Source organism: Engystomops pustulosus, chromosome 5 (assembly GCF_040894005.1).
Source record: "Engystomops pustulosus chromosome 5, aEngPut4.maternal, whole genome shotgun sequence".
In the NCBI taxonomy this organism is placed as follows: domain Eukaryota; kingdom Metazoa; phylum Chordata; class Amphibia; order Anura; family Leptodactylidae; genus Engystomops; species Engystomops pustulosus.
In genome coordinates this window covers 10,668,565-10,692,611 of record NC_092415.1, presented here as the reverse complement: position 1 = coordinate 10,692,611, position 24,047 = coordinate 10,668,565, and the positions used below count along the sequence as shown (strand labels likewise).

General features: G+C 42.5%; 1 protein-coding gene across 3 annotated transcripts in view; it reads left to right on the top strand.

The window, feature by feature from the left end:
- The window catches only part of KHDRBS3 (KH RNA binding domain containing, signal transduction associated 3), an 89,428-nt gene that overhangs the window by 40,301 nt on the left and 25,080 nt on the right, over positions 1-24,047 (top strand). For all 3 annotated transcript variants that reach the window (XM_072151144.1, XM_072151143.1, XM_072151145.1), the window contains 5 exons: positions 14,348-14,475; positions 15,439-15,555; positions 15,838-15,984; positions 20,195-20,334; positions 21,270-21,456. In XM_072151144.1, the coding sequence (XP_072007245.1) occupies positions 14,348-14,475; positions 15,439-15,555; positions 15,838-15,984; positions 20,195-20,334; positions 21,270-21,456 (719 nt within the window). The remainder of the gene's footprint in view (positions 1-14,347; positions 14,476-15,438; positions 15,556-15,837; positions 15,985-20,194; positions 20,335-21,269; positions 21,457-24,047) is intronic.

Genomic DNA, 24,047 nt, shown 5'->3' with positions numbered 1-24,047 from the left:
TTCCCCCGTCTCTTGTGAGGAGCGCAAAGCTTCCGACTTCATGCTGACTAGAGAGTTTTTCAACAGGCCAAGCAGCGGGATGGTGAGGCTGATGATGGCGGCATCGCCACTGACCATCTGTGTTGACTCCTCAAAGTTACTCAGCACCTGACAGATATCAGACATCCACGTCCACTCCTCATTGTAGACTTGAGGAAGCTGACTGACCTGACTACCAGTTCTGGTGGAAGTTGACATCTGGCAGTCTACAATCGCTCGGCGCTGCTGGTAAACTCTGGATAACATGGTCAGTGTTGAATTCCACCTCGTGGGCACGTCGCACAACAGTCGGTGAGCGGGCAGTTGGAGGCGGCGCTGCGCTGCCCTGAGAGTGGCAGCATCTGTGCTGGACTTCCTGAAATGCGCACAGATGCGGCGCACCTTCGTGAGCAAATCAGACAGATTGGGGTATGTCTTGAGGAAACGCTGAACTATCAGATTTAACACATGGGCCAGGCATGGCACATGTGTCAGTCTGCCGAGTTGCAGAGCCGCCACCAGGTTACGGCCGTTGTCACACACAACCATGCCTGGCTTCAGGTTCAGCGGTGCCAGCCACAGATCAGTCTGCGCCGTGATGCCCTGTAATAGTTCTTGGGCGGTGTGCCTTTTATCGCCTAGGCTCAGCAGTTTCAGCACCGCCTGCTGTCGCTTAGCGACGGCACTGCTGCTGTGCCTAGAGCTAGCGACTGATGGCGCCATGCCCACGGATGGTCGTTCGGAGGAGGAGGTGGAGGAGGGGTGGGAGGAGGAGGAGGCATAGTAGGCCTGAAACACCTGGACCGAGGTAGGCCCCGCAATCCTCGGCGTCGGCAGTATATGACCAGCCGCAGGGTCAGACTCGGTCCCAGCCTCCACCAAGTTAACCCAATGTGCCGTCAGCGATATATAGTGGCCCTGCCCGGCAGCACTCGTCCACGTGTCCGTGGTCAGGTGGACCTTGTCAGAAACGGCGTTGGTCAGGGCACGGATTATGTTGTCTGACACGTGCTGGTGCAGGGCTGGGACGGCACATCGGGAAAAGTAGTGGCGGCTGGGGACCGAATACCGAGGGGCGGCCGCCGCCATGAGGCTGCGAAAGGCCTCGGTCTCTACTAGCCTATAGGGCAGCATCTCCAGGCTTAGCAATCTTGAGATGTGCACATTAAGGGCTTGGGCGTGCGGGTGGGTTGCACTATATTTGCGTTTCCGCTCCAGCGTCTGGGGTATGGAGAGCTGAACGCTGGTGGATGCTGTGGAGGATCGTGGAGGCGACGATGGGGTTTTTGTGGCAGGGTCCTGGGCAGGGGGCTGACTATCAGCTGACACAGGGGAAGGAGCAGTGGTGTGCACGGCCGGAGGTGAACGCGCTTGTTGCCACTGAGTGGGGTGTTTAGCATTCATATGCCTGCGCATACTGGTGGTAGTTAAGCTATTAGTGGTGGAACCCCTGCTGATCCTGGTTTGGCAAATTTGGCACACCACAGTCCGTCGGTCATCCGGTGTTTCCTTAAAGAACCTCCAGACTTCTGAAAATCTAGCCCTCGCCGCAGGAGCCCTCGCCACGGGAGCTTCACTAGTTGACACATTTGGCGCTGATGCACCAGCTCTGGCCCTGCCTCTCCGTCTGGCCCCACCACTGCCTCTTCCAACCTGTTCTGGTCGAGGACTCTCCTCCGTCTCAGAAGCACTGTGTTCACCCGGCCTCTCAACCCAGCTTGGGTCTGTCACCTCATCATCCTCCGATCCCTCAGTCTGCTCCCCCCTCGGACTTCCTGCCCTGACAACAACTTCCCCACTGTCTGACAACCGTGTCTCATCATCGTCGGACACCTCTTTACACACTTCTTCCACTACGTCAAGAAGGTCATCATCACCCACAGACTGCGACTGGTGGAAAACCTGGGCATCGGAAAATTGCTCAGCAGCAGCAGGACAAGTGGTTTGTGACTGTGGGAAGGGTCCAGAAAACAGTTCCTCAGAGTATGCCGGTTCAAATGGCAAATTTTGCTGGGAGGGGGCAGACTGGGGGGGAGGAGGCTGAGGTGCAGGAGCTGGAGGAGTGCCGATTTCGGTGACATGGGTGGACTGCGTGGAAGACTGACTGGTGGACAAATTGCTCGAAGCATTGTCGGCAATCCACGACATCACCTGTTCGCACTGTTCTGGCCTCAACAGTGCTCTACCACGAGTCCCAGTAACTTCAGACATGAACCTAGGGAGTGTAGCTCTGCGGCGTTCCCCTGCTCCTTCATCATCAGCAGGTGGTGTCTCACCCCGCCCAGGACCACGGCCTCTGACCCCTGCAGTAGTTGGACGCCCACGTCCCCGCCCTCGTCCTCTACCCCTAGCCCTCGGGTTAAACATTTTGAAAATGAGAGTTATAACTTTAATTTTTTTTTTAACGTTTTTTTGTTTTTGTTTTTTTTTATTTGTGTGTTTTTTAGTTTTTAAAACCAAACGATGCTATCCTATTGCTATGGCTATTTTCTAGCCAAGTATAAAAGCACACTGCTATGCCAGATGAGATGACGCTGAGTTATGAAAAAAATAAACGTAAAATAAAAAAGGAAATGGCAGACTGTGCCTAATTGAAATCCAACCCCGGGCCCTAATAAATTTTCCCACTTCGGTCTTTGCGATGGATATGTGCGTCACTAAGCGCAAAACACAGTGGTCGCAAGTCTCACTCCAAATTGCTCACAATTTGCTAGTAGATGCACTGCAACAACTACAGCCACCAGCAGATCAACCAGAAATCAAATATATGTAACGCTATTGTAGACGTAAGTAAGCCTTTTGGATTCTCCTATGGCTATTTTCTAGCCAAGTATGAAAGCACACTACTATGCCAGATGAGATGACGCTGAGTTATGAAAAAAATAAACGTAAAATAAAAAAGGAAATGGCAGACTGTGCCTAATTGAAATACAACCCCGGGCCCTAATAAATTTTCCCACTTCGGTCTTTGCGATGGATATGTGCGTCACTAAGCGCAAAACACAGTGGTCGCAAGTCTCACTCCAAATTGCTCACAATTTGCTAGTAGATGCACTGCAACAACTACAGCCACCAGCAGATCAACCAGAAATCAAATATATGTAACGCTATTGTAGACGTAAGTAAGCCTTTTGGATTCTCCTATGGCTATTTTCTAGCCAAGTATGAAAGCACACTACTATGCCAGATGAGATGACGCTGAGTTATGAAAAAATAAATGTAAAATAAAAAGAAACTGCCAGACTGTGCCTAATTGAAATCAAACCCCTAATAAATTTTCCCACTTTGGTGTTTGAGGTGGATATGTGTGTCACTAAGAGCTAAACACAACGGTAGCAAGTCCCCCTGCTAATTCCTCACAATATGGTACTAGCTGCACTACTAGTGCCAGCAAGCCCAGCCACAAGCAAATAAAAAAAAAAGGATAACGTTATTGTAGCCCTAAGAAGGGCTGTTGGGTTGTTGTAGAATCACTCCTGCCTAACAGTAAGCTAATAGAACACCCTAACGCTTTCCCTGACCAGCAGCAGCTCTCTCCCTAGCGGCATCCAGACACAGAATGATCCGAGCAGCGCGGGCAGCGGCTAGTCTATCCCAGGGTCACCTGATCTGGCCAGCCAACCACTGCTATCGACGTGTGAGGGTACCACGTCATGCTGGGTGGAGTGCAGAGTCTCCTGGCTTGTGATTGGCTCTGTTTCTGGCCGCCAAAAAGCAAAACGGCGGGAGCTGCCATTTTCTCGAGCAGGCGAAATACTCGTCCGAGCAACGAGCAGTTTCGAGTACGCTAATGCTCGAACGAGCATCAAGCTCGGACGAGTATGTTCGCTCATTTCTAATAATTACGCAAGGAAAAGTTGGTTTCTTTGAATCGCCGCCAATCTCGCCCATAGTCTGCAAATGGTATTGCTCTTCAGAACCGCACAACCCATAGTTATGTGTTCTGAGTTAAAGGAAAGATGATGGAGTAGTAACTGGTTTCAAGTATAAAAAGACAATGGTATGAAAGGAACCTTCCCTTAAGTGATTGTTCACCATTAGGCACATCTCGAAATAGTACTTGTAGTATATAGGAGGTGCTCCAACTCCATGTTCGCCAGAGCACCAGTTGGGGTTTGATCTGGAAATGGAGAGGGTTCAATGGTGAGGAGGCTCACACCATCCGGATCCAGACAAGGGTAATTTTTTTATTGAGGTAGCGGTCACACGTTGCAGTTAAAACTGCATTGCAATCAGCTTTGAGGTGGTTTTAGGTGCAGTTTTGTTGATTTTAACAGGTGAAGGACATTAACTGAACGAGTTGATTTTTGATTGACACCTGCTCCACAAATGTCATTCACCTGTTCATGTCTTTCCCCTGTTAAATTGCAAAACCACCTCCGAGCTGATTGCAATGCAGTTTTAACTGCAACGTGTGACTGCACCCTTATATTGGTCAACCATTTCCAGATTATTTTCTTTTTTGGGGCGTGACCATGAATTTTATTGATCTGAACCCTGTGTTTGCTTAACAATTCTGGCCGGATTGCTATTCCTTCTATGGCAGGCAAAATGCCCCTCCCCCCCCCCCTCATCTTCAGTAGTAGCCCTCCAGTGATTGCCCGGTTCACTGGTGAATATTTTTGAGAATAAAACATTGGGTGGTAAGAGGCTTACACAAACCTGATCCGGGATCGTCCTTTACTTACCCATGACAGTGAGTTTTATCACTAAGGCTAATCTGGATTACCGTCCCGTTGCGGATACATCCTACCATATTAATGTACAGTAGATATTGCACAGCTGATATATACCGTATTTTATGCTTCTAATTCCCTTGATCTCCTCGACATCGTCCATGCATGTTTTCTATCAGGGCAGGAAATTCAATTTCCCCTTGTTTTCTAGGCTATCAGCATCTGTAAAGGTACGGAGGATTCAGGATGGTAATGCCCTATGACAGATTAATGGGAATGTTCTTGCCTATGTAACATCTGTATTTTAAGGTTTTAATCTTAACCTTAATCATACATTTTACTTATAGTAAAGCCTCCTGTGTATAAAGCAACCTAGTAGGACAGAATGTAATCTGTGGATTAGTACAACACAAATCCCGCTCCCCTCTCAACCTTCAGCATCTGATTAAGGATCTGAGGTTTAGTTGTTCAAAAAGCAATTATTCTGCCATATAGGACCATGTGCTCCATGTAAAATATACGGGAAAGGGGGAGGGGGTATAGATGGTTCCTCGGTCTACACCGGGATGATGTCGGGCTCTCAAAGCTCTCATTTAGACTTTTGTATCCATTATAATGGGTTCCATGTTCATGTTCTGTTCTGTGGCTGCTGCCATAAGTCCGATTCGGCACAATGGAAGTTGAATAATTGTGACTAGATAGTCAGTAAAATGCACATTAACTGATATGGGGGAGTGTTGTGAGCATGCTCTGATGGGGTCACCGTGCTGGGAGAGGGAGGAGGGAGATGGTGCTGCATTTTGTTGTCTTCATTTCCTTCTTGGACTCCGTTGATCACTTTTAGGTCTTCACTTATTTCCTTCAGCTGTTATTTTGAGTCAAAACCAAGAGTGGTTGAACACGGAGAACAGATGCAAGTCTCCCCAGCCTTCTACACCCCACCTCTGTATAGTCCCTGGAAAGACTTGTCCTTGTTCTGTGTGTTCAACCATTCCTGGTTTGGACTCGCAATAACTGAAGACTAGGGATGAGAGGACCTGAACCCGCAATGCTTGGGTCTGTGCTGAACATTGTGGGTCAAGGTCCCTGAAAGTGGACCGCCGCAGGAAGTTCAGTGTTCCAGCTCACCTGCAATGGTAACACCCCGATTGCAGTTGTTAACCCTTTAAATGCTGCTGATGCTTGCACACCGACATTTTTCCTAGAATCTCTGGCGCCATTTGGAGGGTTAACACTTGAGATCGGTGCCAACACTGAACATGGGTTTTACCGGTGCAGGTGAGCATTCGGGTTCGAGAGAACTTGACAGATTCCAACAGGTCTGCTAATCCATTCTGAAGACCTAATGGAGATGTGAACAGGACCTTACCTGTGGTTATAATGTGGATGTTGCCAAACGGACCAATGGGTTTTCTAAAAATATATTTTGCAGAGTGTAGTGAGTGTGCTGTTACAAGATCACTGTATGGAAAAAGAGGCAAATAGGAGCAGCTTTCCAACTTTATCACAGGTAGAGCCTGGGATTATATAAAGATGAACTGCAGAATGGTGTCTAGATGTTGTTAGAGGGAGGAAGGAAAGCATTATAATGCAAGAAAATGTGTCTAGATGAAATGGTCTGTATTTGGAGACTGTACTGAGCATGCTCTGACAGGGTCATTCTGGGGGGGAGGAGCTTTGTATTTTCCATTCTTTTATTATTTTCCTCCAGATACTGTATGTAGTCGAGGTGCTTTTTACGATTTGTTCTGTCTGGAATTATGAGATTACTGAGATGTAGAAAATGCAGAAATGTATGTATATCAAGTCACAAAATCCCTATTGATTTGTGTGGGAGAATATAGTGAGCATGCTCTGACTGAACCAAATTGCTGTGAGTTGGAGGACAGAAGGGAAACCTCCATACAGGCGGTCCCTACAAGATAGGTTCTGTAGGTTTGTTCTTAGGTTGAGTTTGTATGTAAGTATACTTTATAATTGTAATCCCAGTCAAAATTTTTTTGGTCTCTGACAATTGGATTTTAAAAATGTTGGGTTGTCAAAAGAACCAGAATTAACAATAAATCTTCATTACAGACACCTGTGATAATTGTTACAGCTGTTTTATTGTAGCCTCGGACTAAAGTACAGCAAATTACCAAAATCCAAAGCTCTGTTTGTAACTAGGGGTCGTATGTAAGTCAGGTGATGTTAATCCTATATGTTAACCTACCTGTGATGAGATAATGGGGCAGATTTACTTACCCGGTCCATTCGTGATCCAGCGGCGCGTTCTGTGTGGTGGATTCGGGTTCGGCTGGGATTTATTAAGGCAGTTCCTCCGCCGTCCACCAGGTGGCGCTGCTGCGCTGAAGTCCGCTGGAATGCCCTGAAATTCACCGGCCTATTCCTAGTGAAGGTAAGTGCAATTTTCGCGACACATTTTTTTAAAAAACTGTGGCGGTTTTTCCAAATCCGTCGATTTTCGTTCGGCCACGCCCCCTGATTTCCATTGCGTGCATGCCGGCGCCGACGCGCCACAATCCGATCGCGTGCGCCAAAATCCCGGGACAATTCAGGGAAAATCGGCGCAAATCGGAAATATTCGGATAACAGGTCGGGAAAACGCGAATCGGGCCCTTAGTAAATGACCCCCAATGACTGACCATGCACCCAATATTCTATACACTCACAGTATTTACCTAGTGCCAAAATTAATAAAAATATTTTTCCATTTTTAATCTTTTTCTAGCTTGATTTTTATCATCAAGAGGCATGGTCTATAATAATCTAATGCCTGGGCATGACATCCTCTATCATTGGGGAAAATTTAGGCTTGCACATTGGTTGTTATGCGCTCAAACCTATTCATAGGTGCAACTTCCGGTTGGCGCAGGTCGTATCAAAATTGGCACAGAATGCTACAGTCTAGAAATCCGTCCCCCATTATGTTTTGGTTGTGCTCAGAGATCTGTGCAGGAAGGGTAATAAGATGAGCTGTAACCATCACCTATTGCCAAGCGTGTGATCCTGTGTTATCTTACTATAGTTGTTTTCTGTTATTGATTCACAATGATGTGAATGCGGAATTCGGAATTGGCTCGGTTTTACTTAGGGCAGTTTACCATAGGAACGTGTTATCTGGATTGACTGACTTGTGAAGATAAATACTATGCCAAGGTAGTGATGAAGGGAGGTGGGGGGGGGGGGGGAGCCGTGACCATTACCTTTTGTGAACGGTTGATCCTGTGCTATCTCCATATAAAGTTTTCACCTGTCTGTAATCCATCTTGAATGATCATAAAACCAGGAGCTTTTATAGATGATCTGGAAAACAGAACAACTAAAAATACTTTAAAAAAAACGTATAAAGTTAAAACCCAGTTTTGCGGTGATGGATTCCCTTTAAGATGCTCTGGAGGTTTGTAAGTTTCTTCCTTTTGTAATGGTTTCACAGATTTCAGCTTAAAGAGTCACCATTTGTAACAGAGATGAATTAGCTCGCGATTGCCTTGAGACCTGTGTCATCATTTTTCTCCAGAATTGAGCTCTGGATTGCAATTTATTTATGTTTTTGGCAATTTTGTTTGAAAGTTGTGTCAACGCTCCGGAGCGCGGCTCTATTTCTCATGTCCCCCTGTCAGTGTGATAAAGTTGCTTCCTTTTCTATTTGCTTATAACAATTATATTTTGTGACTTTTTGTTCCCCTTTGTCCCCTTTTTTTAAACCAGGTTGTATATAATTCAGCTGTAGATGTCCCTGTAGCTTAATAAAGTTGGATCCTATTTAGGGAATGTTCCCATGGGTCTAAAATTCTGAAAATTATGTTCTTTTCCTTTTTTGTTGCTACTGAAAAACTCTTACATTTTTTATTTTTTTTTTTAAATCGGAATTTCCCATGGACATCCCATAATTCAGTCCTGTGCAGGACAGACTCTGAAGCTGATGGCTGCAAGATAATAGATCTTCAAGATCATTGGTCTTTGCAACGCTCCCATTGTAGCAGAATGTTGGGGACCGACTGGGAAGATTATTCACAATTGACCAGGTCATCGAGAAACCACCCAAAAATGGATGGTCTCTGCTCAAAGCTTGAGCCAAGATTCCTCCACCACTGGGATGGATTTCGGCCTCTACAAATCCTCATTGTTGGTTATGATGCTTCGATTTCATTCTGCCCTGTGGGTTCTCGTGCAACATATAGACAATTAAGCATTTTGTAAGTATTCTATTTTAACATGTATTGGTAGAGAAGTGGTTGTCCATGCGGCGCACACTGGTAATGAATGGAGTTGGGAGTGTTCTTCATACAAAACTTTATTGGTTACTCAATAATACAACGCGTTTCGGAATCTCAAAGGATTCCCTTTTCAAGTGAGATGAGGCTGTAAGCTCGGGTCTTGAACTGGTTGCCGGAGCTGACACCATCCTTATGTAAAGCTCTATAGAAGCTTTTCAGAAATTTTTCTGAATTTACATTTATCTTTTGTAATTATGCAAAAATACTTGTCAGTGCACCAGGGGTGGAGCCTCCTCTACGGATGCCACTTTTTAATTGAAAATTCTTCTATCTACAGAGTAGATCTACAGAGTATGCTGGGAGATTGTACCTCCCACTATCATACCATGACACAAAGTGTAATGGAGAAAACAAAATTAGTGCACATACAAGCCCCACCCCTAAAGCACAAAATCTAATTGGCATAAAGTAAAAAAAAAAAATCAATTTTCTCTATAATAAAAAAAATCTCTAGAAAATGGGAACTGTGTGTCTGTCTAGATACTTTATGAAATGGCCAACACAACGTTGGTCTTAACTTGCTGGATATGGGAATTTAGCCTGTAAATTGCTGGGGGTTCCCTGCCGATGATTTCCCAGCGGTTAACCAGCAGCAATTTCATCTTCTCAGTCCCCGGTGACTGTTGGGCATGCTGGGAAATGTTTTAGATTGAAGACTGTGTTAGATCTTCCTGCTGAAGGTGATTTTCCATAAGTCTAACAAGAATTCCCCAAGGATCCAGCTTTTTAATACAAGTGTATGTTGGCCAACTGTGTATGGGGCATCATTCAAAATTGGTTTTATCCTACTTTTGAATGCTTGGATATTTTTGGGTTTCGTTTATTGCTCTAATGTATCTAGGAGAGATAGATAGATAGATAGATAGATAGATAGATAGATATATTATTTAGTCTGCTCTTATTTGATAGAATCCTGAATAGGCACAATGTTTGTTCAGGTCAACTGAGTCTCGGTCAGACAAGAAAATACAGCCGCCACTCGGGCCATTTAGGAAGCAGCATCTAAAAAGTGGTAAATATAGGTTTTTGACCTGGAACCTTGTATTACAATAGTACAGACAAATCAGGTCCTAAAATCTGTGGATCCTATTTTGTGATGAAACATTCTCAATTTTCCAACCATTTTTCCGTATGCAGGACCTATGAAGATCTGTATCTACTTGGCTACAAGCAAAGAGATGCAGTTGTAGTTGGACCAGTGTAATGCTCCACATTTCTGGATCCTTTAAGATTGATATAAGGAAACGGTCATTGTTGACAGAGGTTAAGCCCAATATCTGTCTTTCCAGATGTTCCAGAAGTTCCTTCTCTTCAAATGGGTTTTCTTGGTCACCTAAAGTTTTGGAAGAAAAACTGAACACCATAAAATAGTAATTTAAGTATTGGTCATCTTGTCTGCTCCTGTGCCTTACATCTCTGGTCCTCTCTACTCTCTGCACATTCTGCTCCAGTAATGACTTGCTAACATGACGTGCAACCAATCCATCCAGTCATTGGCCACAGGGCTGACTTCAGTATTTGTCCCCTATAAACAGGCATTGCCAGATATTCGCTGGAGTAGAAGAATCTGATACTGTATAAGAGCCAAATTATAAGGGGGTGGGTTCATTAGAAAGGGTGTCCTACTTTTGAATTTCTACTACTTGTTAACCATCAGCCAATGTCTTTGTCCCCCGGCATTGTCAGTGTTAGTCTGGCGCACTAGAGTACCAGAGGATCCTCCAGTGGACACAGACTCTTCAAAAACATTTTCTACCGATGGAACTCTATAATCCAATCTACTTGGGCCCATTTCCTAGATGTGGGTCCCCAGGATGATTTAATGTTATGGGCCCAATGAATTGTGGTCCATCACTGACCAGGATCATGGTTAGTCACTGTTTGCAACAGGAACTGAAGGCACAAAGGAAAAGCCTTATCTTTATACAACAGAGCGCCCCCATGTCACAACACAATGAGCTCTCCTAAATAGCCAAGTCAGCTTTACTACATTATCAACCCCGGCTCAGCTACATTGTCCTTTTTAGTGAGGAGACTGAAAAATGGGCACCTGCAAGAGCAGACAAGAAGAAATCTATACAATACTGGATGTTAAGGCTTTAGGTTAAATCTCAGCATGTCTCCGGTTCTGCTCCATTGAATTCAGTAATGTAACTTCGCAGTTAATCAATGGCAACAAATCCTGCGCTCGCGTTGTTTGGAGAATGTAAATGAACCTCAGCGCGGAGCAGCAGATCCCCCGTTTCTTATCATTTGGTTATTACGTGTCAGACGTGTTAACACAAAACGATCCAATTTGCTTTAATACAAGGTTAATGACTTTAATCAGATAGTCGAGAACGTGGAAGTGGTCGTGGGGATCAACCGGAGGGATTATAGAAGATCCCCTGTAGACAGGCCCCTCTCTGACACTTCATTCATGATATTTGCTGGTTTTCTGTAGAGGAAATTAAGGAGATGCTATAATAAAGTTCTTGACGATGGATATGAGTGTGACAAAATATCTGTATGCTAATGAGATGAGTTGGACTCTTAGGCGTCTGTAGAGTTGGGGGAGGTTTTTTTGTTCTCTGTAAATGTTTAGTTTTCCGGCTTCCAGTTCCTGAATTGTTGAGCTTTTATGTTGTATGTAGATCTGCAGAAAAGTATGAATTATTCAGAAACTACTATAGTGAGGGCAACACCGACCGTTCCGGAATCTGCTAATTTCACAGTAGATGGAAATGAAACGTGAACAAAGAAGTTCCTGGGAAATAGAGCGATTCACATTTTTACTTAACCAGATTCTAGAATGGTGTATATTCCACAGAACTGCGTATAGTTACCATTTGGCTTCTGTCTGATTTCAGTCTGGCCACGCAGTGGGGGTCATTCATCAAGTTTGTTTTGAAAATTGATTTTTAAGGTTTCGGCTAATTTGCGAATACTTTGGTGTCTAATTTGGAAGCAGGTCTTATGGATTCATCATTACAATTTTTGTAAGCTGTTAAAAAAATGTTTACAAAAAAAAAAATTCTACTCCCAGAGAGGCATAAAATAAGGCAATAAACTTGTGTAAAAAGTGACCTTGTGCCTTTTCAGATGACTGGCACACAGTGCCTTTTTGCTAAAAATAAAAACCTCAGCTAAATAGCTGCACTCATGATAAAGTGGTTCTGGAGAAAACTTAAAGCTAATGGAATAGATTTTGCACCTGACGGCTTCCAATTTAGTCCTAACCATCGAGCCCCTGTTTTATATAAAATTATTAGAATATTAAAATAAGAACTAGATGCTGTAATATTCTCAATGATCTCATTTTGAATATAACAGTAAATGCAAAAAAAATCCCCAAAATTGCCTTTCAAAAAGAATTGTGAAGAATAAAGAAACGTGTTTTCAGAAACGTCTACAATCTTTCCATGCAGTGGCCACAGATATATTATTGTCTGTGTATATACAGTTTTGTATCTACAATTTTGCACCAAAAAATGTCTTTGGAGCTTGCACATGTATTATGTGTTTGTCCCACTTTTATGTTGTGGTTGCATTTTGTCTGACACTTTTAAAATGTGCCCCTAAAAGGGCATGGAGAGGGGGGGGGGGCGGCAGGGTTTCCTAATTTGCGCAAATTCTTTACTGTGATTTGACACCATTCTGTTGCATTTACATCAAGGAGCAAAGTACCGAGAAAAAGAAGGTAAAACTGTGTCACAACCTGAATTTGCTAAGAGCGTGCAACATTATTGTATCATCTGGTGCAAACTTCACATGAGTGAGGAAAACTGGGCTAAGGCAGGATGCTCAGGGTTTCATATTTGGCCCAATATGTCTGGTATTGTGGGTTATCTCAGTTTTATAATTCTGGAGATAAACTTTAATCCTTTGTTTAAATCTTGGACAAATTGTGTAATCCCCTCCTCCTGTAGAATATAAAGTAAATAAAAAATCATAATATTTACCCCAGCCTTAAATCTCCTTGTGGCTGCAGCAGGAGCCTCCCCTACTAATGTCCACTAAAGAGGGGATTCCTGCAAGATGCATTGGGAAGAAGCTTTGAAAAAATTTCAAAAGATTCAGTTTCAATGAGAATCGAAGTGGTCTGAACTGATGCTAATTCTCCTTAAAATAGGACATAGGAAAATCTAATCCCACTCTAGTTCTCTTAAACAGATTTTTCATGAAGAACTCTTATCTTTTTTTAATTTTTTCCTCTGCCGGTCCCCCCCCTCCCCATCCTCGCGGATGAATCTCAATATTTGGTAGTCACCATTTTGAATATCTGTCTGAAGTGTATCAGAAAAGATTCAATTTAGTCCCTGGAAAAGGCCATATTCCTACCACATCTATGAACCAACAAATAGGGATGAGCCGACCGGTTAAGCAATCCCACTGCTGTTTTGCCTCAATTCTGAGGCATCATGAGGTTGAGATTGTGGCATAGAGAAAAAGAAATCTAAAAATGATGATGGAGGCTGCATGGATTAAGTTCTGTGCATACAAAAGAGCAGTAACATGAGGAGATGGACTGCTTCACTATTAATTTATTCAGCGGTTGCGGACCCCACACATACAAAATGCTCACTGTAATAATTTAGTAATGTATAAAAAAAACCAATAAACATAAACCACTAATATGACTTATTAACCTTTTTAGTTATTGACCCAAACACACTCAATATTTAGTCTATTGTGTATTTCGCAGGTTGCTGTGTCGTCTGTATAGAAAAACAATATTGCTGAATAAGTGTAGAAAATTCATGAATATCTTTTAGGCTGCATTTTAAAGGGGATTCAGATCCAACAATGGTAGTGAAGATTTACATTTTTCCTTCTTTTTTCTTTAAATACCCAATTATCTGTCTGGTTCTGTTCTGTTGGAATTCTGGATATAATACAAGTCACTAGAATAAAAGGCAGGAGTAGTGACTGGAATGGTGGGCAAACATTCAAGCTGTTCCTTGACTCATACTGAGACTGTTGGAGAGCTGAGTAGCGTTTCTCTGAATAGAGTGATAGTTCACACGCTTGACGACTGCCTTGTGTGAATGGGGGTATAGACACTGACCCCAGTTTTGAGATTGGTGGAAGTCCACACTTCACGCTCAACTCTCCAGCTTTGTACAACCCCTTGTTCCCACCCCGCCACACATCTTGGCCACCGCCATGTAGACTTGTGCTGTCTCCAGAAATGTCACTGATACATCCAGAACTTATCTGCCTGGGAGTGTGGTCCAAGTCAAAGAAAAACACGTGGGGTGGTTTACAAAAAAATAGACCCTACCGTAAATGTAAAAATACAAAACTTTTAGATAACATTCTGTACAAAATATATCTTTGAACACTGAAACTTTTCTTACAGAACTTCTTTTTTCCTATTTGCATTTTGTACAGAAATCGAAAAGATTCAGAAGGGGGAAGAGAGCGTCGACGGCACCGAAGACCAATATATCGATGTGGTGATCAATAAGAACATGAAGCTGGCACAAAAAGTCCTCATCCCTATTAAACAGTTTCCTAAAGTAAGTCTTCAGTTTTGGAAACTTTAATGGAATTTGACATTTTCCTTCTGTGAAGTGAAGGACGTCAGCAGATCACAGAATATCTGAAGTCTTGTTTGTGCAGACAATGTGAATATCCTACAGTACTAGAACATATGGTGGTCTAGAAGTTAAAGGCGGGAGAAAGATGCGGCACATTCTATCTGCTAAAGGGGGCAGAACCTCAGCTTTTGCCTCCAATATCTACTACATCTAGTTTTGTGGGTTGAGCTTTACCTTTTTTTTATTCTTTTAAATCTGGAGTTCAGTGGGTGATGCTATGAGCGATAGATATTTCCCATATGGCACATAAAATCCCTATATAGCAGTGGTGGCGAACCTATGGCACGGGTGCCAGAGGCGGCACTCAGAGCCCTTTCTGTGGGCACCCGCGCCATCGCCCCAGCACACCAGACAGGACTCAAAGAATCTTCCTGCAGTTCCAAGCCAAGATGCTGCTTTCAGTCATATATTAAAGTGATACTTACTTGTTACTTTGTTACTTGGGACTGTAGGAAGAGGGGGAATGAGTAGACAGGGCCGAAATATCTTTGGAGGACCTTCTGCTGGCCCCACGATTCTCTGTGCACAGAGGGACACTAGAAAGAAGCTAAAATGATGCAAATTTTCCATCTTGTCCTCTGGAGGCCAATCTGATCGAAAGTTGTTGAAGAAGGGGGAGCAATAAGTTACTGCTTTTGGTTGGCACCTGCCAATAAATAAGGGGGGATTTGGGTTGCAGTTTGGGCACTCAGCCTCTAAAAGGTTCGCCATCACTGCTATATAGGATCCCCCACCGGAGAAGTTAATAAATAATTTGTTGGGAAATAGTGGGGATTGGGGGAGGGCACAGTCTTCAGAATGACCCAAATTTTTCTTTTTTAATTTTATATTGGTTTTACACAAATAATTTTGCTCCTAACTTTCCATTTTGTCTTCATATAGTTTAACTTTGTTGGAAAACTCTTGGGACCACGAGGTAATTCTTTGAAGAGATTACAGGAAGACACGTTAACCAAAATGTCGATATTGGGAAAAGGATCGATGAGGGATAAAGCAAAGGTAATTCCAAGAAAATTCCAAAATCATCCTGGATACTTTATATCATTATGTATCTGTTCTATTTGAGCTAGATGCCCTTTTATGCAGCTAAGGGAAGGGGTAACGTTGGTGGTGTAAGGGCTAGTGCCTGGTGGAGAGACAATAATCCTTTTTGTTGTAAGATGCAAGGGATAACATTACGAATCTTTGGACTCAATTCACATGACTACTCTGACCATATAAGAACTTGCACTACCTCGTGTGTTGACCTGGTAATTAAACCTTGTCTCTTCCAAACTACAGGAAGAAGAACTCAGAAAAAGTGGAGAAGCCAAATATTTCCATCTCAATGATGACCTCCACGTTCTTATTGAGGTCTTTGCTCCTCCAGCAGAAGCTTATGCCAGAATGGGACATGCATTGGAAGAGATCAAGAAATTTCTTATTCCTGTAAGTTTGCCATATTTATTATTCCACTTTTTTTAACGTTAAGTTTTGCAAAAATTTGTAGTTGGTTATAGGCGGATGTTTTTGTAAGATTTGTTATTTAGTTATATTTTATTTGGTGATATTCTGCTACCTTCAGGATGACTAGTACATTTTTTTTTCCCCACAAAGTATGGGGGGCGGGGTTGTTAAATTCAACGTCAACCCTACCTTTCTAGTAGACTTGAAGATTTTACACATACCCCATATACAACATCACTCCTGTTATATGAAAGCCATTTAAATCTAATTTTATTGGAAGCTTTTACCTGATTTGGTTTAATAGTGGGAAGCTTTGGCTGGAGGTAGTACTCTTCTAATGTGTATGGGCGCTTCTCAGTTCTCATTCAGTAGGAAGTATCTATTGATGGACAGATCCAGAATTCCGATTTCGAGATTCTAGTTTGTATCTCCTCTGAAAGGAAAAGTCACTGGATTTCTCCCTTTGTCCTCTCGATACATGTATAGATTTTACTGCATCTCACCACTGTGTGAGACTACCCCATCTTTGGACCTCTGGAGCAATTGCATGGGTTGGGTTGCGTTATGACCCCATCTGACTCCAGCCATACCTGTCCACTGTGCAAGAATGTGGTTGACTGGTATATAGTTTTTAATCATGATGTCCAACTAGAAAGATGTATGAAGTTAAAATGATATAAAAAAGAATGTATTATGGAGTATAAACACTTGAAAATCTTTTACTGGTTGATGTCGTAGGTCTTTGAGCGAAATAACTGCATGTAACGTAGCATGATATTGCCATTTACGTCTTTGGAATTTGCATAATCCATCTAAGACCTTTTGATAAAAGCTCTTGTTCGTTTAGCTAGCGGTAGAGCATTAGACTGGTTGCTACCCAGGTAGATCAGGAGGCGACCCCCGCTGTGATCACTTCTTTGAAGATTGACTTCTCATTTGCATGTAAAGAAAAGATTTTTGGACAGAAATCTACGTCTACATTTACACTATAACAAAATGTAGCAACTGTTGAGTTATATGGCGGTGACATACCGGGGAGTAGAGGGAAGCTTTCACTCTCGTGGCCAAGGGAGGTCAGGCAAATCCAACGACGGCTTGACAAGATCGGAAGTTTTCAGAATGACTGCATTTCATCTTGACAGAGCCACTGGTCTGAGTAAGAAAAAATAGAGAGTAGGCACAATTCATGACATGAAGGTTTGGTCTGTAATGTATGTAATGTAATTTATTTAGTATGAAGAGATCTGAGTGTATCTGTCCTGGAGTTTTTTTCCTAAAATCCTCTCTGGTCTTATAAAGTCGGATGGCTCTGGTTGTTGCTTGATTACCGGTGACCATGTACATTAGACTGAAGTCAGCAGAACTTACAGATCTCATGGTGTCTCATGTAAATGTTGTGTCAAGAAAGGTTACCATGCTTTAATTTTCTTTTGTTCCCATTGGATATAACCCAGTCGGAGAAGTTAATTGGAGTGACCTATTCCCATCCATCATTGAGAATACAAACAAAACCATAGAGAGCCATACTATTGTTCTCTGAGTGACCCTTCCAAATCCAAAACCTCTGTGTCCCCTTTACTGGATGTCTGACTCCTCCTAGTAGATCCTGCCATTGGTGCCACTTGCTGTGATGTGCATGAACAAATCAGTGCAAAGCCAAACCTCACTCTAACCCTCCTCTTGGTGTCCATGCTCCTTCTCCATCTTTGCACATGTGGTGGTCATGCACAATTCAACATATGCACAGTCTACCCCTGGTTTCTATGAGTACACTGTGCATGCACCAAATACCTTGTACCATATCCACCATCTCCATCTGTTGACATTCCTGAGTAGTTTACAGAAGGTGGAACCAGGATGTTTAGATATTTTGTTATTATTTTGTTGTCTTGTTTCTCTAACTGATACATGAGAAGTCACATGACTATCAACATTTCAAGCCCAGGCATGAATGTCGGGTATGCTTGTTTGCCTGAATCGGGAGCAGGGTCAGTAGCTGGAAAACGTAGGGTGGTGGCGGTATTTAAAATGGACTGAGCTGCAATATTAGAAGAAACAAAGTTCTTCAGTTTATGGAATGAAATCATAATTTGTAAAATTATACTGAACTCAGGATAAAATATGGTATACATTGTGTGTACACTTAACTTCTGCCCATGTAATCCCGTACCTGTCCTATTGTGCGTTTCCTGACATGGTTACGATTGTAGCGCTAGTATTCCCTGTCCTGCTGCCGAAGAAGAATAGAGCAGAATGAATGACTCAAGGACGGAACATTTTACAAGCTACTCTGGAATGTAGTTCGTCCTTGATACATTGTATCTGCTTATGCGTCCTGAGAACATTATTTTATGAAAATTCTATTTGATTTGTATAGTAATTCCTGTAAACTCATTATCAACATACAATTTTATGGGATTCAGGACTTATCCTATTATAATGAAAATACATAAATACTATGTAACCTGTGTGACAGCTTCTCTGGATTTCTAACATCTTCATGGCACCCTCAAGGGTAGTAGTGTCAACCTAGTGACGACCCCTGGTGGTGTAACCTACAATCCTACATTGTTGATCCAAAGGATGGCAAAAAATCCTTACAAGGTTCATGCCAATGGGCACAAAGTATAGGGAAATTCCTTCCTTGACTGCAATTGGGCAGTTAAAATAGCTCCCTGGATCAACATAAACTATGTACAAAATATTTTGTTCCTATAACCTTCTATATGGAATTGCCCCCCCCCCTATCTTCCTATCTTGCAACGTAAAATCTTTCCTTTGTGAAGATTTTTTTTCTAATTCCATTCGAATGGCTCAGTTCTATGCTGTTGGGTGGATTTGAGCTCAGGAATTTGTCTAAAGTCAAGTTCAATCCACCTTCCTCAGCCATGCCTGTGTGGACCTTGCTTTGGACATTTAAGGCACTGTCATGCTGAAACAGAAAATGGTCTTCCCAAATCTTTTCACATAAATGTGGAAGTGTAGACTTGTCCAAAATGCCTGGGTATGCTGCCAATATTCCCTTAGCAGTATTCCTTCTCAACCCAAGTTTTATGCATGGCACAATGTCAGGTGGGCAACATTCTCCTGGCATTCGCCCAACTCGGACTGCCAGAACCATTACTACACAGAAAATGTTACCACTGCTACAGAATCCAGATTCTGCAAAATATTCTTTACACCCTCCATCTGCCTGACATTGTGTCCTACACCAAACTACCCAATTGTCGTCATTGGGTTTTACACCCCTTTATCTGATGCTTGGCATTGTGCCTAACACCAGGCTAGCTTACCCTTGGGATTGGGCTTTATACCCTTCTATTCCGTGCTCAGCATTTCATCAGGTAATTTGAGGCTTGCATCTACTGGACATTAAAAATGCTATGAGGTTCCCTGCACAAGGGCCACAGTTTGTTTGACCATTTTAAAGCCAGTGGACGTTTGTTTTCTGAAATTAAAATGGAGCCAGCACATTGCTAGCTATGACCCTCAGCAATTGGTGACCCCATTCTGTAACTCTACCTGGTCCCTGCATCATTCATGAGTTTCTGGGTTTCCTCCCACGTTTCAGTAATAATGGTCACATCCGATGGTGAAATATCTAGTAGGCGAGAAATCTCAGTGACTGCTTGCAGTTTTGGCTTTAGAAGGAGCCATCCTCTTAAAGATGTCTATAAAAGTGCACTGCATGGTGGGGGCTCGATTTCCTACATTGGGGGCAATGGGACTGAAAGAAACCCAAATTCAATCATTTAGAGCTTGGGATCATGACTCTTGTCCATATAATGTAGGTATGTATTAGAGCTGTGTATACAATGTAGTAGAATAAATTCTACATGATAAATAATTGAGATGTCCTCATGGTAATCCATCTAGGTTGTCCATACTATCAGTTACAACCTAGTATAATAATGTATTACCCAGAGGGCCTTGGGACTGGGCTATGTTTACTGAAGATACATTGAATATTTATCACATGTTTTATTGATTCCTGCCTGAGAGTAAAAGTAGAACACAACCTACGTAATGCACCAGGTCTCACAATGAACTGGAAGTCTCATCATTATACAATGTTAGCGGATGGAATTTCAGTGTAGAGTTCAAGATTGGAGTTGACATTTCTAGATGTTTTTGTTCTACAAATTTCTTACACTTCTTTAATGCCAGTTTTTGCTTACTCTTGCATATGTAGGATTACAATGATGAAATCAGACAAGCACAGCTACAAGAACTCACTTACTTAAATGGTGGATCTGAAAATGCAGAAGTCCCAGTAGTCCGTGGCAAGCCATCGGTCCGAGCCCGGGGAGCACCAGTCGCGGCATTGTCCAGGTAATATTTGATCCATGGAAATAACACAAGTATATGTGTAGGTAACTTTAATATTTCAACCAGTCAGATACAATAGCATTATTCAGATTAAAGGCAAGGGGTCACTTGTACCTTCTAGAGGTTAGAGTTTGCACCTTGACTACATCTACAGAGATGGTTCTAATATATACCCATTATCTGGATCGGGCAAGGCCAACCATGGTAAAGAGTATCCTGTGGTGTTACAAGGCGTCTTATAATAGCCTCCACGCCAAGGTTCATGAGAAGACAATGAGATTGTTTCACAAATATTATGCATTATTAGTTCTGTATGATGCTCCTTGTGTGGAGAATCACAGGTCCAATATGGAGGAAGAGTTGATTCTCCGCATCATGACCTCTCATGTATCCTTAGTACCCCAGGATGTAACTGATTATTAAGAGATGTATTTACATAAAATCCTCTGTTTATGCTTCAAAACTGTATACAGAAAGCTCCTGAGCTCCCACTAGTGGCAATTTCAGGCAACCAAAACATAGACATTTATGACAATCGGGATTGCATCGGAAAAAACTGAGCTTTATACTAAACTGATTTGGTATAATTTGTATAAAATTTATCAGTAATGGACTCAAAATTGTGGTAAAATGGTGAATGTTACCTTAAAGTTAACCACGATTAAAAAAAACACCCAGATATGACTATAGAGAAACCTCGACAGAGGAGAAACCAACCAAAATTTGTAGTAATGGGTATTTTGGCCCTGAAGGGCAAAGCAATATAAAATTCTCCCAAAGGTGTACGCTACCTTTACAATTGGCAAATATAAGATACAGAGAAAACTTCTACTATACATATGTTTTGACCAAATTGTAATTTACACTTTTAACAAATTCAACAGAATATAAAAAAGAATAGTTCCTCTAAGCCAAAACTAATCTTTATGTTACAACAGGGGTCGTGGAGGAGTTCCCCCGCCATCAGCAGGTGTACCTAGAGGAGCTCCAGCTCCTAGAGGAGTAACCCCAGCTAGGCCACCATCCACAAGAGCTAGAGGACTCATCGCCACCAGAGCAAGGGGGATACCCCCTCCAGCAGGATACCGACCCCCACCACCAGCACAGGACACATACGGGGAATATGTGAGTATTGCGCTTCTTTCTTGTGGCTTCGGTCTTATCATGTAGCGGCCTAGGCAATGCTGATACGCCATCACTTCGTTATTGGAAACGCCTCTCTCCTCTGATTTCCTTCACATATTGTTCTGGGTAGAATTATTCTTGGAAATGGCTGCAGTTGCCTCATCTTATCTCTGGGGAAAAATACTCATTTAACCAAAGATAGTATAGACTAAACTCCTTCTAGAACCAAACTGGTTCTGCTGCTAGATCTTTATTGATCGCAAATGAATGCTAGCACCCAAAATTCTTAAAATTTGGGCTACGTCCACTGTACGTTAGCACAGTTTTCTGTAGAGGAGGTCCATCTGCATATTTTCCCATTTTACCCTGTCTATCAATGCCCCATTCCAGAGGGAGTCTCAGGGTGTTACTTGAGCACCTAGAGAAGTCTTGCTGCCAGCCAGATCCTTGATATGGTCTTATGAGACCCAACGGGCCAAGGAGTCATGGGTACAGATGGCTCATTCACTAATATCAAAATTTTACCCAGAGATGACTCCAAGAAAGAGGCGATAACTGGTCACTTTTGTCATGTGATATTGTTATTGGTTACCCAAATCGTTATCAGGTGTCTGGATCCGGTATCACTTCCTTGCTTAAAGCCATATGGTCTTCATGTGCTGCCACACAGGCTAACTCTCTTGTGGTTTATATGGACTTTTCCAGACTACTATCAACCACTCGTGATGGAGCATGCCACAACTTTTTTAAAAATGTAATACAGAAATAAGTTGTCATCATCTTATGAAATGGATTCGTACAGGGGTAGAGTGCAGTTGTATGGTTGAAGAGTTCTACATGACGATGCCATGTACAAAACTCATCATTTTGGAGATTAGATGTTGGTTTTTGAGAAAGGTCTTTTGCGTTCATACCTTTGTGTCCTGGGCAGGTTCAGGAGCGTCAGGATTCTGGAAATCAAGAATATCACGTTAGAGAGGCCACATTTTTGGGTTGGGATGTTGATCTTGGCAGTTTTCCTGACAGCCGTGTTTATGATAGGGACGGAATTTCTCCGCATTATTGGCCAATGAGCATTAGCTATGTAGAGTTTTTGCCTTCCTCTGGATCACACCCAGAGGAAGTAATCTTTCTTCAAAGCGATCTTCTATAATACTACTATGATGTGACCAATCTATAGGAAGAAACTTCTGATCATTAGATGTTCCTGGAAAATTAGGCAATTTATGATAATACATCAGTACAGTGTACCGGATGTTGGTCAGTATGATGTCAAAGTATAGGGCCATTGACCACTGTGTTGTTGAAAGAGAATCAAGAGCATCAGTGAGTAAAGCCTCTGCACCTGCTCCCCCATCTCCACCAGCGCTGGTGCACAGTTTGTCGACTTGTGGATATGTTTAACCTGTTTACTTTCTTTTTTTATGGGCCTTTAATAGCCTCTACTTTACTCACCATAAGGGACCAGGGGAGCAGACACACGCTGTTAGCTTAACTTGATATTAGGCATGCCCAGGGATATTGAAACCACTGGTTACAGACTAAAATAGCCGCAGCTTATGAGCTTACTGACTTGTTTACTTGTCTCAGAAGTAAATATCAGCACGGATGGATTTTATCTTACTTGTATGTCTTTGCTTTCAGATCTTTCTTCCACATAATACATATAGGCACAGACCATCCACTGCCGCTAAGAACGCGAGCCATGGTTGTAGCCACAGACTGATTTTATGCTTATGAACTGAGTTGGGTTCCTCTTAATTTTGTTTCTTTTTTTCGTGAAATATTGTGAGACACAGGTTAATTCAGGGCTTTATTAACTGCCTTTTAAGCACTTGCGGGCCTCATGTGGGCAGGTCTGTTTCTTTTTTATTTTGCTCACTGTTTACCAGTTTTACTGCCATCCAAGAAACCTTTTGAATTTTATTGCTTCTTTTTGGATTTGTGGCTTCTTGAGACATATATACTTTTTTTTTTACCTTCTCTGTAGCCGGATTGCTGTCACAGACTGAAAATTTGTCATAAACTACAAGAGGGGCAGATCAGGAGGTTCTAGTATATACAGGTGGAAACATGGAGCTCAATGGTCTATATTATATCACATATATATTAGAATAGGGGCAATTAATTATCATTCCATGTAGAACTTGGGGCATTGGAAGGTCATAGTAGCAGGGATCATCGTCTGTACGATTGGGGGTATACCAAGTTATCATCTAGAGCAGTGATGGCGAACCTTTTAGCGGCCGAGTGCCCAAACTGCAACCCAAAACAACCCTTATTTATTGTACGGCCGGGGGTTTATTGACCCAAAGTCTCCGCATGGACCCAGCCGCAGACTACTTTACTGAACTCCATTTTCTCTGGAGTTTCGCTAGCCCTCCCCCTCAGACTAGGATATACAAACATTTTATGCCTCGGAAACTCAGCGAGCAGAGAATGACAATTTTCCAGAACACATGTTTTGCTACTATGGAAATCTCTATGTAAGTTACCGGTTAAGATACAGATCAGTGAGTGCTAATAATTCTGCTCAGTATTGAAATATCTAGTAAAATATTGACCGAGAGATATGGATGATAGATCAATGA